The 18333-nt window shown below is 35.4% G+C and overlaps 1 protein-coding gene across 7 annotated transcripts in view; it reads left to right on the top strand.

The window, feature by feature from the left end:
* CBLB (Cbl proto-oncogene B) overlaps nt 1-18333 on the top strand; it is a 192621-nt gene that overhangs the window by 112570 nt on the left and 61718 nt on the right. For all 7 annotated transcript variants that reach the window (XM_014853222.3, XM_014853220.3, XM_014853221.3 and 4 more), the window contains exons 8-10: nt 1510-1597; nt 4184-4315; nt 15710-15913. In XM_014853222.3, the coding sequence (XP_014708708.2) occupies nt 1510-1597; nt 4184-4315; nt 15710-15913 (424 nt within the window). The remainder of the gene's footprint in view (nt 1-1509; nt 1598-4183; nt 4316-15709; nt 15914-18333) is intronic.

The following is an 18333-nucleotide window of genomic DNA, read 5'->3' as shown; positions in this document are numbered from 1 at the left end:
CAGTTGGAAGGGGCTCCCTAGAAGTTCCCTAGTTTACTGAGGGTGAGAATCATTGAAATGCCCCTTAGACATTACATGGAGAGAACGTTTTAACCTTTCCTCCAGCAACCTTGTTGTCACATTTGTAATCTTTCATTTCTGAATTCTTCCTACAAGTCTACATGTTTTTGAAGTGTGATGAACAAAGTGTTATATAATAGTTTTAAAAATTGGCCATTTGAGCATATGAAAAGAAAGTTATTTGTCAACTTTTGCTTACCACTCCTCATTTAATATTTGTAGAGTTTTATCTCACCGCCATAATGACACTCTACGTTTGTGTCATATTCAGGTGTAGTCAACTCTTTTTCCTAAATCTTAAAAATAAGTGATCTCACCGATGTGTTCCTTACCATATAAGAATTGTCGGTCCTCTACGTTCATTTTTTCTGGTTTTCCTGGGTAAATTTTAACACTTATTAATATATTTATAGGCTAAATATCTTTTACTTCACAGAATAGTTTTAGTATAGTTTTGCCCTTTAAAATATTCACCACCGTACTATTATATTCTTAATTTTTCATTCAAGCCATCTAGAACAGAAAGATATTAAAATTAACTGATTTAATGAAATGATGAAATCCAGCAGTAATATTACCATTTTTAAATCTATAATAGGTATTTACCAACACAATAAACCAGTTTTTAATGAATTTCTGCATTCGTAAAAACTGTTTCAGCACAGAAGAAGGCATTATTACTGTAACTTTTAGTTCTTGTTTTAAGCCTAATAATGAAACCTTATGTTTGTAAACCATTCTGTCTTTGGAGCTTTATTTGAAGTAAATGAAATATAAAATTGAAACATTTTCTAATTTCTTTGAACTTGTGTGTATGTGCACACGAGTATGTGTTGGGATGAATGGAAGGTGAGACAGAAGGGACGAGGATGGGCGGGGCCGGCCCCATGGCCGAGTGGTTAAGTTCACATGCTCAACTTCAGCAGCCTGGGGTTCGCTGGTTCGGATCCTACGCGAGGGACCTACACACTGCTCATCAAGCCATATGGGAAACTTGTGGGCTTTAATTCCATGTTTCTCTCCTTGGGGTATTAAGCATGGTGTAAAATGATACAGTTAACATTAACCATGCTTTAGGTAAAAGACCTAGTAATTGCAAATAGGTGTATATTCAAAGTATTTTGGAATAGATCATGAGTGTCCAGAAAAATAAATTGTTTAACTTACGTGAAGGACATGCAGTAAAGGTGTTTAATTGAAAATGGTTGCTGAGTGGCCGAGTCCATATTCATTGTATATTTCTTATATGGAAATGATTTCTAGATTTTAAATGACCTAAAAATAACTTGTAACATTATGGAAACAGTCATAGGACAGGTTATTGATATAAGTTACATAAAAAGGAAACATCAAAATGTGTGTTTGAGTATAGAAGAATTCAATTAAGTAAACTTAAATGCAATTAAAACTTGTATTTTTATGGTAATAAGATTTCTGTTTATAATCCAGCTATCTTTATCCTGATGGGAGAAGTTATAATCCTGATTTAACTGGATTGTGTGAACCTACACCCCATGATCATATAAAAGTTACACAGGTAAGGACAATTTCTGAAAATGTATTTGTAATTGATAAGTATCTATAATGCCTTTGAAATAAATGTCTCATACTATAGCTAAAATCATCTATAGGTATTTAATGCAAAAGACACTTAAGGAATTCTAAGGGTGTTTAAAAAGAAATTATATTACTTCTCCATTTTTTGGATAAAAATTTCTGCTATTAATATTTTTGTTTCCAATACAATCTTGGCTTTATGTGGGGAGATAGATAAATCCATTGGTAGGTAGGTAGTATGAGGAGAGAGCTGTAGGATTAGAAAAATCCAAAGAAAATCAGAATAATTATATGCATTAGCTTTTAGAGTTGGATGAGTAATTGAAGATAATAATTATATTCTTATAAATGCCTGGTTGGCACCCTCACAGATTATGAGTGGGAGTGTAGCTTAGTGAAGCCTTTCTTGAGGGTGATACTCAGTAATTATCAAAATCTAAACAAAAATATCTTTTGACTCTAGCTTCCATTTATATCATTTTTCATAAAAATGAAAAATTGCATACGAAAATACTCAATCATAGATTAAGTAAACCATAAGGCACTCCTATTGTCTTATACAATAAAGTCAAAAACAGGAGGAAGTAGATATACATACTCTGAGAACTTCTGCGTCTTGTTATGTAAAAAAATTCCATTTATGTAAAGCTCAATTGTGTAACATTTCATTTTGTAAAGTTACATTATGTAAGTTCAATTTCTGTAAATAAATGCATACATAAGAAATAACCATATATGAACATATGAAACTACTTTTTAAAAATAAAGATTAAAAACCAAACTGGTAACAGTGTTTAACTGAGGAAGTGAGAAGTTGTGGGAAATCAGGGAGAAGTCAGAGGGAGACCTTGTATATTTTATTCTACGTATAACCCAGTTTCAAAATATTTTGTAATTTAGGTATTTTTCTCCTTTGTATAATAAATAGTAAAAACCAGGAATTACAGGTTTTGGGGAAGACAATAGATAACTTTTGATTTTATTTTCAATACTCCAGATTTCAGTCCCAGTGCTCTTTATATTTTGTGAAACACAGTTGTTGACACAGTGCAGTTTGTGGGTGGTTTTTTAAATTTAATATATGATTGCCATTCCCTAAATTTTGTAGTGATTCTGTATTTTCTAATACAAGTTAAAGAACGCTCACAAGACACAATTCCTGTTTGTAAGGCGATTGTTTAACAATACGCAGGAGTGGTGGCATTCCCTTACATTACTCATATAGATGTGAATAGCTTACTCTTTAGGTTGCAGTGAGTTCTGCATCTGCGATTGTAGCTTATTGTAATTTTTTTGTAATTGCAAATTGGTCCTTTGGGTGTCATAGCCAATGTAAATACTTATCTATTATTTCAGGGACTTCAGTAATTTATAATTTATTTTAGATAACTTTAGATTTATCTAGATTTATTTCTTTTCCATCTTGATCCATTCTCTCTTATCTTTTTCCTTAATTTCTTTAAAAATTGTTTATGTAGTCACCTTTACATACATGAGGATAGACAGTTTCTGTATGAATGTGTGTATGTGCATGTGTGTGTATCTGTGTGTGTATATGTCTATATGTATTTTTCCCACCAAGATTGTAAAATCTTGTAGTAGGTTAGAGATTAAAATTTTCGTTTTTTCATCCTACCCAGGACCAGGTACATAGTAGGCACTTACTAGACTAAAACATTGCTTTATTTAAACAGATTTTTATTTCTGTAACTCTTTTTCTTTGTATCCCTGTTAAGTAACCCTTTTTTTCTTATTTTCTTGACATTTACCAATATATTTTTATATTCTTTGTGACATAGATCTTTTCAGTATCTGAACACTGAGAATTTTACTATGCCAGAAGGTTCTAAACTAGTAAATCCAGAGAATACCTGTTTAATAAAACAGTTTTTGGGTTGCTGAAGTGATTAGTTTTCTTGACAGCGTTAGATTGGGGGAGGAGTATGCAATTTAGAGTTAGAGGTTTGATGTAGAATTTGAGGAAAACAATTGAAACTTACTGAGCCTCAGGTATTCTTTTAATTCAATAAGTGTTATTATGCTGGAGACATCCCATAACATCCTAAGTGTGGCCTACAGTCCCCAGCACACAGGAAGGACTTGGGACGTGCTGCTTTTCTTCCATTCTAGAAGTTCTAAAGTTATCTAAGACATAAAATTTAATGTTCAGCCGGAATCATACAGATATATTTGCAATTTGACAGTAAAATTAGATGATCATGTAGCATTTACAAAGAAAATAAAGTTATTTATGTTACCTTTTAAAACCATAAGTTTTATCTTTTGAATCAGTTATTGAAGCAAGTTCTTTCCGAAAGGAACGGGATGAGACGTTCAATAATCTGAAGTCTATACAATTGCTGATAAAAGCTCAAAACTTTTAAAAACTGATTTTGTAGACCAAATTGTAATCATCAGCTTAAAACATGTCTTAAATGGTGACATAATCTTGACAGGATCAAGTGTGAGGAATTTATTGTAAGTGATTGTACTTGAGAAAATTCAATGTTAACAATTCCTGCTAGAAAAATAATTAACATTGCCTTTCTTTCCCCCCAAATTCCAGGAGCAATATGAATTGTATTGTGAAATGGGCTCCACTTTTCAGCTCTGTAAAATCTGTGCCGAGAACGACAAAGACGTCAAGATCGAGCCTTGCGGCCATCTGATGTGCACTTCGTGCCTGACAGCATGGCAGGTCTGACCGCGGGTTCAGTGGGGACATTGGTTTCTTCCTTATATTCTCTGCTAATGTTTCTCTTCTCAGTTTTCTTCAGCTTAATTAGTCAGGCAATAATACTGCTAAGTGCTTTGTTTTGAATGGTTGTTACAAAAATCTCATGTGTTTGAGTTTCATTTATTTATATAATTTGATTTCTTTTGCTGTGTTTTATATTTTGTTTCTTTTGTGAGGTTAACTTAATTTTATGATATTAGTCATAAGTAGTTCCACCTCTGTAACTATTGATTTCAGAATGTCTCTTATCAGTATTACCAGCTAACCGTATTTATATTGTTAATTGTAGGTCAGATTCTATTTATAGTAGGTCAGATTCTGAAGCAGTCAACCCAGTAGATAAATCCTGTGTGAGTGTTTCACCCGCTCCTCCTCTTGAGGAGGTGTGGCTCCTGTCTCACGGATGTCTCCAGTTCCTCTGTCAGGCTAAAGGAGGAGAATCAAACAGGAAAAGTCTCCCAAATATTTATGGTGCCCATGGAAACAGGCATTGAATTTTCAAATTTACCGAAACAGACTCTAAGACAAACTGCCTTCCTCTCTGTAGGCAGACATTCAATAAATAGAAATTGATTTGATGTTTTAGAGTAAGACCTGGGGAATGACTGGTTTCCCCAAGGACTTTCTTATATTTCTTTATCTGTAATAAAGTTTGGGGATTTTAAATGGATCTTTGGACAGATTTCCGGTTTTGACTATTTGGAGGATTCATAGAATATTTTGATCAAGCCGTTTTTTTAACTGCTGTTTAACACAGTCAGTATTGAAGTCAATGTTATTGATGGGGTTTAGAAAGCAAAAATTTCAAGGCTTTTAAAAAAATTTGCAGGGGCCGGCCTGGTGGCGTAGTGGTTGAGTTTGCCTACTCCGCTTCGGTGGCCTGGAGTTTGCAGGTTCAGATCCCCGGCACTGAGCTAGCACCACTCGTTAAGCCAAACTGTGGCAGCATCCCATATAAAAGAGAGGAAGATTGGCATAGATGTCAGCTCAGCGACAACCTTCCTTAAGCAAAAAGAGGAAGATTGGTAATGAATGTTAGCTCAGAGCCAGTCTTTCTCACACACACACACAAAATTTTGCCACTGAATATGTGATTGACATCCCTACCCTATTCCTGTGCCCTCTCAGTCCTTGTCTTCACTCCGTCCCAGAACCTCTGCATTGCCTGAGGAAGGATGGCCTTAGAGGGTTAGGAAGGGGCTGCAGACTCAGAGGAGTGTTGATGCCTGCTGAGCCCATTATTTGGTAATAAAATATAATGATTTTCACATTTTCACAATCTTATAAAAGGGGCCCCCTTCTTCCTTTGGAGAGATTTAAAAAATGGGTGAAGAAAATGAGGAGGAACTAGGAATTGAATTACGATTGATTTACATTTTCAATGCCATTTCTGAACTCCCAGACGTCTTTGCTACCTCAGTAAAAATTGTTCAGCATCGCTGCACTTCCCTCTTTCAAGATGCATTTGTTTTATATTTTGCTTTATCTTTTCCTTGATGTGCTGCTCTAATTTCCCTTTATCCTTCATGGCATTGGGATTTTGTATCGTACAGGGAGAAGCTGGAGGAAGGGGGACGTCAATATGGCACTGGCAAGCTCGTTCTCAACACCCAGGGCACTTGATTGCTATTTTCATCATGTTAACAATCATAGTTCTGCAGACTTAGCAATGTCTTTCTATAAATAACTTACAATAAATTTAGTTCCACTGGTAGATGACAAAACTGTTTGCAAGTGTGTTTCAAAGGTATCAGTAGGAACTATTATAGAGATGGTGTGGACTCAGTGCCTGGCTGACTGGAATATGACTGCTTTAGGGTGATTCGCTTCACCTGATACCCATTCAGCATTTCAGGGCAAGAGGCTACTTGTGTTTGTCAACCCTTTGGATTGACGTGGCCTTCCGAGTGGTAGGCTGGTTCTCATAGGTACCAAGAAAATGAAAGCTTTGCATTTCTCCTGGAAGAAAACCAGAATGTTAGGCTGGCACAAACTCTCAGGCCTCTCTACCTTCAGGCGTGGCCTGTGTATCGCAGCCTCTTCTCTTGGGGCCCCAGTCTTGGACCCCATATGCGCGCACACACGTACACACGTACGTATTGCAGGAGTTGGCACCTTCAGTTTGCCTAGTAATTGGAAGTTAAGTGAGTTAAGAGTCAGAAACTCCCATTAGTTTGGCAGAAACCTTTGATTAGTAAAGATTATTGTTTAAGGTGTACAAAATATCTGTTTACCTTGTGGCTCAGGGTGAGTAAAAGAGAATGGGCTAATATAAAACAAACAAAAAGATTTTATTTCTTTTACTTTCTGTAAACTTTTTGAAAGAAATTTATCTTTTAAAGTTTCAGGGCCAATACTATATATTTATTTTTATTGAGTTTATGAAATATTTAAAATAGGTATGTTATGTGCAAAAGACACGGGACTGTTTCCTGGTTATCATGACTATGTTATTAATTCTTTGCCCTTTACACCATCACAACTTTTCTATATTTTATTGTGCATTCTCCAAGTGGTGTGGTTCCTCTTACTGGTAGCTTATCAGTTCCTCCATTCACTTCATGATTTTTCATATTGATCTAATGGCCTTGTATGAAGATACGTCCAGTCATATTTGTAAATTGTTACCATTTGCTGTTTCTTTTTTTTATTTTTAACTTTGAAATACTTCTCAGTTTTACTTTTAGGAATTGAGGAAGTCCATAAATTTTCAAGTACTAAAAACAGTCTGAGTAAAATTTTAGGAGAAGGTATATGAGAGATTAGTAATATTGGTAGAAAGTAGCTTACTAAGTAGTAACAAAAATGATAAATTCAAAAGTAGAAGGTTGAAATAATCAAATTAATTCACACTCGTGTCACTAGTGAATAATGTTATTATGCTGACCAGATCATAAAATTTTGCATATAGATTAGTGAGAAATATGCAGAGGCATTGTTTCACCATTGTTTTTGAGTTCTTCCCACACAAGGAAGTTCAGGATTAAGAAGTATTCTTTTGATACACTTGCGAATGTCCCTGGAAGCTCTTACCTCATTGTATTTGCATTGTAAGCATTTACATATTTACCTGCTCCTCCTTTAGAAGGTGGATTGCTTTACCTCTTTAGAATCCCTCTCCTCTAGCATGCTCCCTACCGACACATGAATACTCAGTAAATGCTCAATAGTATAAAGGAAAGAGAAGAAGAGTACTAAGATTACAGTAAATAAAAAGACATTGGTATTGTAGATCAATTCTGGAAAGCCCTTGTAATGTCTTAGTTCTGTCCATTTCTCTTCTGAGAAGTATTTATGATCTTTTCAAAGACCTTTTATCATGCTTGATGTGAGAATGAACCCTAAGAATTTTAAACCTCAGATCCATTTGTTCCATTCAGTAGCTGCTGGGGAATTCCCTTCAACTTTTCACATTTTGATTTTTTCCACTTATTTTTGAGCCACGTTATTATACTTTTATTGCTTACAATAATACTGGCACTCACCTAAAGGCAATACGACTGAGTTTCTAGATATTGCTTTTTTACGCCAAGAACCATGCACGATGATCCCTGGTTCACGTTTTCTCTACTCTGAGGAAAACTGTGCTGAGACCAAGGTCTGAGAATTTCAAGGTGATATTCCACAGTCTCTATATTTCAGTGGGATCTTAGCAGTTAAAGGAAGCTTCAACTTTCAACATTTCCACTTTTGGATGACCTGAATATTTCTACATTTACATATAGATTTCACAGAGTGGTGCTTCCTGCCAACCAGCAGCTCTGTTGTGGCAGCTTACATATTGTTGTATGAATAACAGTGTCTGACAATCATTTAAATGTGTTATTGCAAAATGCCCCTATTATTTAACAAAAATAAAAGTCTTATAAAGTTAATCCAGTTAAAACACAGTTGACAAACATTAGATATGTTAAAAACTTCAAATCATAGCCTCAATGAGCTGCTCATTAGATTTAACCCAGTTGATGGTGAATATGAGAACAAAAAGAACAAAATTATTGAGCATTTTCATAGTTCTGCAATGTATTGTCAAACATTGTATCTAAGCTTGTAGATGTAATGGGAACTGTGTGAGTATTAAGTCTCTGGATTGAGTACTTGCAGTAATATATGTCTCTCTCTTTCAATTTTTTCCATATTCAAAATGGTACAGGGCTAGAGTGCATCTTTTCTGTCTTTAAAGCCTGTGTTCCTGTTTTATATGCTCGTTGTTTTTTTCTATAGAGAAAAAAATTAAGTTTTCAAACTTAATTATGCACAGGGATAATTTGTTATTTTGCTTCCCCTAACTGGTTTGGTAGAAGCAGACATGACTTGTTTCGTCCATTGTCCTCCAAGATCTCAAATCCATTTATTCATTTATTTATTTAGGAAGCATTCCTTAAGCAGCTGCTGTGTCTCGGGTTCTGTGCTAATCTCTGAGCTAAGAAGAACACCAAGACACAGCCTCCACCCTCAAGAAGTTAGAATTAAATTTGAAAGTTTTATAAAGGGGCTTGATACTAATAATTACTTGAAATGAACATCCAGTTATCCTTCAGATTTAATTAGGGATGGGAGACATTTTTTGTGACTTTCTCCTACTTTGGTTGGGCATGCTGGTATGAAAAGGATTTTAAAGGCTGTGTGTCTGCCAAGAAGTGCTGATAAATCAGTCAGAGTCCAATAGGAAATATTAAACCCTGACCATAAAACATTATGTGTTCAGCCAGTGTGCATTTTTAGCAAGTCATTCTTCACCAACTTTTCCTTCCATTTGATGCCCTACTTTGATTTAATTGAAATTCAGTGGAGACTAAGATTTTATGTAATTAGCAGAAACCCTAAGAAATGCATGGTAGTAGTGTCAGTTAGTTACAGGCTGCAAGTGGTTCCTCTTTAATTGCTGTCATAATGGCCCATTAGTCATGCCTCCGAAGAGGTGTCAGATACTTTTTTCTCCTTCTGAAACATCTGTGTTATTTAATAAATTGAATAAGCAAGCCAGAGTTTGCACAGAATACTAAATAAGTTGAATAATCTCCTCTCTAGAGGCATTTTTTGAGGCAGTATCACTGGGTGCGGCCTTTAGGTTCTACTCTTGACAATGAAACTTGGAGAGTTTTCTTTCCCTTCCATGCTATTCCATGGATATTAACAAAACATTTTCTTCCTCACCCTCAGCTCCTCCACGTCTTCTCTTTTTATGTAGCATGTTATACCGCGGTGCTGTTGCAGGGTCACCTTATCACATCAGGTGTAAAGTAAGGAATTGTTTTCATTCTGTGTTTTTTCCAGGAATCTAGAAAATCGCTTCTGAGCTCATGAATGGCACAAACTCTGTGGTTTTCCAATCTTCCTTTCAAAGTGAAAAAGGATACACAAATGTCAATTAAACATACAGCCTTGTTTTGAATTACTGCCAAGGACTTCAATTCAATTAAAAGGAAAATTAATTTTCTCCTGTGATTATTCCTTCTGCATATTTTTTCAGAATAATTTAAAGAAAAAATATTGGAGTGTTCAAAATAGTAATTCACAAAAAAGTCAATAGGTGAAAATCAGTAAACCCTGATTTAATATGACATGTGACTAAAGAGATTTATGGATGTCCCATATTTAGAGAGCATCATTAGGGAAAAAAAGTGTAGTTGTCTAAGAGTGGTGAGAAGTGAGCTCAACTGATCACATTTAAGGCCTAAAGACAGAATGTCTTACTGTATCTTCCGTCAGAAGCAACCAACCTTCAAATTTCTAGACTCAGTGAAATTTTGTAACCTTAGTACTACAAATAAAATATTTGCTTTTACGAATGTTATAAGTTGGTATTTCTGTCTTTGATTATGTGTTGTATCTTTTTGTATAAATGTGATAAAATAAAATGTTCCAGCTCCTATTTCACTTTGGGAGTAATATAAGGACTACTAGGATTGTCCAAAAGTGGTACAGTGATGTCATGAACAGTGATGTCAGTAGGAGTGAAAAGGAGGAGACAGATTTGAGAAAATAAACTCTGGGAAGAGCAGATGCTTGACTCTGAGTCTTGGGAGTGAGTTAAGTGGATGCTTGCTGTATCACAGGGTGTCTGGACGATGGCCAGTACTGGCCCTTTGGAAACAGTTTCATTTGGCTTCAACGAGGGCCTTTAATAGATGTTTTAAAAGTTCACTCCATTAAATAAAACATCTTCAGAATGCAAACTCACAAACTTCATGCATTAAATTTTTAAATTGGATTCTAGCAAATATTTAAACAGAAAAGCTCTTACTATGTAAAACGTATTTCTCCTGGAAAATTATAGTTACTAGGACACGTTTTACATCTTCCTATTAAAGCTGAAATTTTTCAATTAGAGCAAACAAAATTCATTGATTATAGTAGTTTCTTTTATTTTGAAACTTGCAATTTGAGCAAAGTAGTTCACAATTTTTTTTCCATTTTGGAATGATCAATACTAGACAGCCGTTTTTAAACCCCTTTATTTTAACCTAAGCAGTGGATCGGAGATTAAGGAACTCTACCACATCCTGATTCTGTGGTGTGGTATAGTGAGGTGGACTGACAAAAAGACTGGGCTCTAGAAACAGACCTCCTAGACAGGATATCCTACTCAGTGCTGCTTAGCTGTGTGACCTCTATCAAATTATGTAAGCTCTCAATTGTCTTATTGGCAAAATGGAGAGAATGACAGTACCTACCTTGTAGGATTAAATGAGTTAGCACATAAATAGTGCTTACAACATTGCCTGGAATTTTAGTTATTGTTATTGTTCCTAACATAGTAAACTGATGAAATCTCTTAAGAATATGTGTCTTATTTCTTATTATTGTTAATCTGTGTACACTGAAAATTCTGTAGGTTATTTTATTTATTCTTTTTGGTGAGGAAGATTGGCCCTGAGCTAACATCTGTGCCAATCTTCCTCTGTTTTGTGTGTAGGATACTGCCACAGTGTGGCTGATGAGCGATGTGTAGGTCTGCACCTGGGATCCAAACCCGTGAACCCTAGGCCACCAAAGCAGAGTGCACAGACTTAAGCACTAGGCCACCAGGCTGGCCCACACAGTTTTTAAGTTGTATTCATTTCATTACAAGATGAAAGTCTTACGGATATATGAATTTTGCTTCAGATGCTATGATATGTTTCCTCAATTATCTTACTATGTTTCTTTGTTCCTGAGACTATTTTTATAGTAATTATACCAACTGGAATTTGCATAGCACTTTGGAAAGTTTTGAATTAATTTATCTCACTTTATGATGTCCCTTAAAATGTGCATTTCTCACTATACTTCTCACTATACTCTACAAATAAGATGAAATGGCTTATCCACTGTCAGGCAGCTGTAATTATGGGTGTTGGATTGCAGTCCAGGTGTCCTGGTTCAGAACATCCATGCTCCTTTTCTGATTCACTTGCATGCCTTTAGGGGCATCCCATATTAACATTAGAAGAGTCTGGATTCCCCAGAGTCCTCTTCCCTTGCCCATCATAAAAGAGCACCACAGCCAAAGATCTCTCCCACTCTGGGTTGTTTAGTCTAAGATTATTATTAACTGTCCTTATTCCTTCTTGTAACAAGAAGTTTTGTGTTTCTATGGGAAATTTTGTGCTCTGAAAATGCTTAGTATCGACCCAGTCTACTCTCAGTGTGTGTATGTATGTTTTATATTTATCTATTTATTTATAATTATTCCATGTTTCAAAAAAAGATTTGTGGTCACTTCAAATCTACATGAAGAGCAAGATAATGTAAATTAAAAGTTACTGATACAGAAAACATACACAATACACATATAAAATGCATTCCAAGCTGAGACTCATGGAGTCCTGTGTGTTCTCCAGGGCCCTCCATGTATATTGTATTTGTGGGAAGGCATGAAGCGATTGACCTTAAAATGTGTCCTCGAATAATTAATCATGCTGAGAGCAAATACATTGTACTATATGTAATGTTTATGTTTAAAGAATTAAAGGAAAGCATTTATTTAAGAGATACTATCCATCTGAACAATATTTAAACAAAGAATATGGCAGGTAACTGATGCATAATGGTGATAGTGATGAGATGATACTGATAATATTTATTTAGGTTTTTACATAGGGTTTTATTGAGGAATGGGAAATTTTTGGGGGAAGTCAAAAAATTTTTTTCTGTTTTTCTGTCAATTTATTCTCAGGTTACCTAAAGTTATATTTATAGTTAATATTAACTTATAGTTTTAATGGTTGGCTAATGAGTCTAAATTGTTTTATCATGTGCATATTACTTAGTTAACTTTTAGGTGAGTGTCGTACTCACTGGTAACTTCTGTATCCTTTGGTTTAGAAGTATTTCTGATTTGAGGAAGTGAAATCTACTGAGTCAATTAGAACGGATGGAGTCCAAAGTACTACTACTTAATATTCTCGGAATGTGACTTTTGGGGACTAGAAAAGGAGTTATTTATTGCTCTGTCTTCATTAACATATGCTCCTTGATCTTGCATTAAGTATATATTGAGAGAAACATTATTTTAATTACTGAGGCACAATCTTGATGAGTTACATGTCTATCGAAGACATTCTTCTTGTGTATTCAGTCAACCATCTGACAGAAACTAGGGCAGAGTACCAAAGTGGCATTTGAGAATTTCTGGTTGAACTTAATTTGCATATAACAGTAGTCGCTTTACAGAGAAAGAGTGATGGGTGGGATCATATTAGAGTAAATACCATTAAGGAGACACATTCAGTGCAATCTGTGTTTGCGACTCAGAATGGATATACATTGCAGCTGGTTTTTGATCCAGTGAGTGATATAAACTCTCAACAAAGATACAGCTGAACAAAAATATCTTTTGTAATATATGCTTATAACACAACTGCTCTAACACGCTTCGGTAATTTGTGTAGCATTAACTTTTGGGTAGGAGAGAGAGAGAAAAACCTGAGTTTGGTTTTAGAGGAACTGTTTCCAGTCTCTTTCTTGTACCATCAAGATGCTATTATTGCCTTTCTCCTGCTCCCCTTTCCAAACTCAATCTTTTCAGTTACCCTTTATCAGGAAGTAAATCACATCAACTGGAAGTCATCTGTAATCAAAACAATGTGCAAGTTGACCCATGGAGGTTCTAAGAGAAGACTTTGTAGCTGAACACAGTGGCTTACACATTGTAGGCACTGCACTAAAAAATAATGTAACTTTACTGATTTAGATCAAGTGGATTGATTTTAAGTTATGATAATTGTAGTTAAGTCTTAAAAGACTTTCTATTTTTAGATACACAAACTAAAACATTTATGGGTGAATTTATGTAATGTGTAGGATGTGTTTCAAAATAGTCCAAGGATGGAGGGAGGAAGCGAAGGTATGAATGAAACAAATTGGCATCAGTTAATAATTGTTGAAGCTGGGTGATAGGTATATAGAGATTCATTACACTTTTCTCTCTGCTTTTATATATGTTTGAAATTTTCTGTAATTTTTGCTTAAATGTATGAAGGAATGAAGTGTCTACTTAGGCCTCCGAATACTGCTTTCCATCTTTCATGCGTTAAAGACACTGGGAACATCAGCTCTTTCACATTCTGCTCTTATAAATTAGAACTATCTTTTTGATATTATTTTATGTAGATTTGTAAGAAAATTTTACTACAGGCACGCAACATGGATCCCTTTTAGCTTTTATAATAAGGAAATTTTACCTATAGGACAAGGTATGTTGAATATGCACTTAAATTTAATGTTCTTGTTATTGAGAGATAGGAGAAAGGATTAACTTTCCTTAAATATTTACTCCTGTGCTAGAAAATATCAATGTGAGAACGTTTTCCAAAATAGAACAACTAACTCGCAGCTTTATTATCTATAAAATGATGAGCAAATAATATTTAAGTTGCCTTGAAGCCCACCAGACCCAAGTGTGTGGGGCAGTAAACACCAAACGTTCTTGTATTAGCCTGTCTGTGTTTCTAAACATCACCTTAGTTCAACTGTTTTACCATTCCAAGTTTCTTTCCCAAATTATGTCACAGTAGATGAATAAGGGAACATTGCAGTTTCTTTTCATTAACCGATTCAAAGAGTGTTTGTTTTTCTTTTTTTTGACAATTTGTGTGGCAAAGGAGATGTTCAATTTATTAATCGAAGTGGTGCTTGGGAAAGAATAAACTGCTTACCACAGGATCTGCCACAGAGCAGATACTCAGTAATTGTGCAATGAGAGGAGAGGGAGCGTGTTACTCCACCGCTCAGCAGGGTACCACTGTAGGGCAGGTAGATACCGATGGGTGCTACAGTCCTGAGTCAAGTACTGAGAGATTTCTTTGAAGATTTTAGTTCTCTTGTATCCCTTGTCTCATGTCTACAGTGGTGCTAATTCATCTAATTTCTGCCTTGAAATGATTTATGATTTTTACTTTTTTTTTAAATAACGCATTACTAAAGTCAGGATATAACACAAAACCTGAAATATGGTGGAGAATATTATATAGTCTGTCTCTAGAAGGCAGCATTATCTGCATGGCAAGAAAACCATCTTGTCCTCTTTCCCTACCAACTGTGAATTCTTAATGCAGTTAGTTTTCAGAAATGGAATTGGGAAACTCTAAACAAAACCTTCAATAATTACCAGTAAATGAATTTCTGGCCCCAAAATATTTGCACATATCTTTTTGCACTGTCTAGTTTGAAAGCAAGCTGAGGGGCACAACTTAACATCTTAGTATTTTGTAATATATATAGTATTATATTCCAAATGAGCTGTGTCAGGATGACAGGCTCTCAGGACAGATGATGCTTTCTGAATATAAATTTACTTTCTTATTTTTTTCCCACTGATTGATTGTAAATCAAGATTTTAAAAGACCAAGGCAATTAAAATGGAAACGTTTAGCCACAGTTATTGGCACAGGAACTTTTCCAAAATGGATTTTGCAATAGATTGTTATTAATGATTCTACTACTTTATTTATTATGGATTTTTATCAAAATGTCCTTTTTCTAGGATGTTTAATTAGCACTGCTGCCTTTTGGTGACGAGACATGATTCAATTTCTAGTTTTCTGTCAGACTCTAAAGTTTTGATACATTAAAATTGTAAGTGAGCCTTCAGGAAAATAAAGTTAGGTTCCTTTTCTTTGGAAAATGGAAATCTTTCCTTTTAAAAGAAATTTTTTTTCTTTGAAACTTTGAAATACTGAACATTTCTCATATTTTCTGTTGGCTGTCTCTCCTACTCCACTCTGTCTTTGAGACCTATCTTCCCTCACCTCCGACCCCTCCCCTAAAACTTCTTTTTTTACTTTTCTTTATAGTTGTAGAACACTGGCCCCTCTGAGTACTGTATTATTTGAACAAAGACGAGTCACCACATGTTTTGTGTTTGTTCAGGAGTCAGATGGCCAGGGCTGCCCCTTCTGTCGCTGCGAAATAAAAGGAACAGAGCCCATCATTGTGGACCCCTTTGATCCGAGAGATGAAGGCTCCAGGTGCTGCAGCATCATTGACCCCTTTGGAATGCCAATGCTGGACTTGGATGACGACGATGACCGAGAGGAGTCCTTGATGATGAATCGGTTGGCAAATGTTCGAAAGGTAAAAATAGAAAATATAGGTTTAAATAGAGCAGTGTGTGGACATGAAATGAAATGCTGCTGTCACAAATGGAGTATAACTGAGTGGGTTTGGGTTTGGGAAAGAAAGATTCAGGAATCAAAAGAAAGGTGAAAACATAAGTAATGTTGACAGGCTGATGAAATCATAGATGAGAAAGAACTAGACTCAACTCAGAGTACTCTCATTGGTTTGAAACTTCAAAGTGAGAGATGGTGAGAGCTTTTGTATAGAATTAGACATCGTCTAAGACTAGCCATAGCAGATCTGTGAAGAAAAATGTAAGAAAAGAAATTATTAAAATTGGAAGTGATGATACTGATTAAAAATAGTCTTTGTTAAAGTCTAAAAGAAGTGTCTCATAGAGTTCTTATCGGGAATGCAGCCTACTAAGAGGTTACATAGATTTATTTTGTGTATTTATCATAGTTCTGGGGTTTGCTCATCAATATTGCCAACTCGAAAAATTGACTTTGTCAGTTCACTGAGAATGGCTACTGCTGCCCAGTTGGGGTTTACATAACCAAGTTCACAAGAGACTAGTCAATGAACAAGAATGCCAACTGAGTAATTTATGAACTAGAAATAGAATGATCAAGACAGCTGGATTCTTAGATACCAGGCTGTTCTCTGTACAGAAAGATACGTGAAGTTCAGATTACACCTGGAAGTTTTGTGCTCTCAGAACCAGAGAAATGACAGTGAGTGGTATGAAAGGGATGCAAGTACAGTATGAAGGTGCCGCCCTTCCTCCTGACTCATGGCAGACATGGCTAATCTATCACGGACTCATCCCTGCTGAGTTCATACTTGGCCTACACAGCCCTATAGAACCTCTACTGCCATTCATTAGAATTTGGCAGGTAACATGAACCCTGTTTGCCATCTAGGCGGAGTGATGATAATGTGTATTTGCCATGTGCTTCCCTCTGTGGTAGGGAAACACTTGATGCAGTGAACATATGAAACGTTTCTTTGGGTTACCCCTTCTTTAGGGCTGCGTCAAGTTTATCTCTTGGCATCCTGCATTTCCTATGTTCCAGTGTTCCATGCTCACCAAAGGTATACCACCCTTAGGATTTTTTATGTACACATTTTACACATGGAAATACGTTAACATCACCAACATGGCTACTTTCAAATTTTTCTTTGGTTTGGGATGATTTTTATTCTTCACCTCAGTGGTTTTTCATAAATATCATAACTTAACTCTCAGAGAAACTGCTCTGGATTCCACCCTTTAATCCCAACAACTACATTTAGTCTTTAGTTTTGAATTGTGTGATCTTTGACCCAAGAGATAGGAGAAAGGAAATATTCTTCAGTGATCCTAAAGAATGAAGAAGAAAAAAAATCAAAACAGGGAATTGAGACTTGATTTTAAGATGAACTCAATCAACAAACCAATATTAATATCTTTTAGATGAGCAAAGGTTTTTCACGTATTTTATTTTGTTAACAATTTGGAGAGGGAAGTATTCTTTTTCTTATTTTTCAGATGAGGAAATGAGGCTCATACTAGTCAGCTGACTTTGCTGTATTAGTAGATTGTAGAGCCAGGATTCAAAGTTATGTTGTCTGGATAACAATACAGCAATATATCCACACCCCATATGCAGCTCTGTCACATGCAGAGTGACGAAATGATTTCTTCTAAGTCAGATTATGGAGTGTATCCCAGAATATTTATCATGTAGTATTATTAATTTTAATTAGTATTGGTAATAAAATAGTAACGTTTATGATTTTAGTGACCTGGCACTGTTCTAGGTTCTTAAATCCTTGATCTCATTTGATCATCTCACCAACCCAGTGGAGAAGCTACTATTATTGTCCTGTTTTATAAAAGAGGAAACTGAGGAAGAAAGAGGTGAAATAACTTGCCTAAGATCCCAGTACTAATCTTTACAGAACTGGTGCTTTATTCCAGGTCTTTGTAACTTCAGAAATCTAGTTGTGAGCCATCGTGCAATATTGCCCCTCTTGCCCTCTTTGGAATATGTCACACACATTGTACTTGATAGAGAGAGTGTAACTACCTGTCATCTGAAGGTCTTTTCAGTTCTGTAATATAATGTACATCATTTACACAACGTAACTCCCTATTTTTACCCAGAAGTTAAAAATAATTTGAATTGTGATCTGTTGGTATTAACCTATAAAAATATTTATGCCCTATACCTACCTAATGAGTCACCAGAAACCCAAGCAAATTCAATTAGGCTTTGCTAATTGGTATATAAGTGACTATTAAATCTGTTCTCCAATAGACTAACCATATGTGGCTATATAAACGGAAATTTAAAACTTAATAAAATTTAAAAATTTTGTTCCTCAGTCACACTCAACATCTTTTAAATGCTGAATAGCCACTTATGTCTGATGGCTACATATTGAACTGT

Source organism: Equus asinus, chromosome 5, assembly GCF_041296235.1.
Source record: "Equus asinus isolate D_3611 breed Donkey chromosome 5, EquAss-T2T_v2, whole genome shotgun sequence".
Taxonomy (NCBI): Eukaryota; Metazoa; Chordata; class Mammalia; order Perissodactyla; family Equidae; genus Equus; species Equus asinus.
This window is presented reverse-complemented; position numbering and strand designations above follow the sequence as displayed.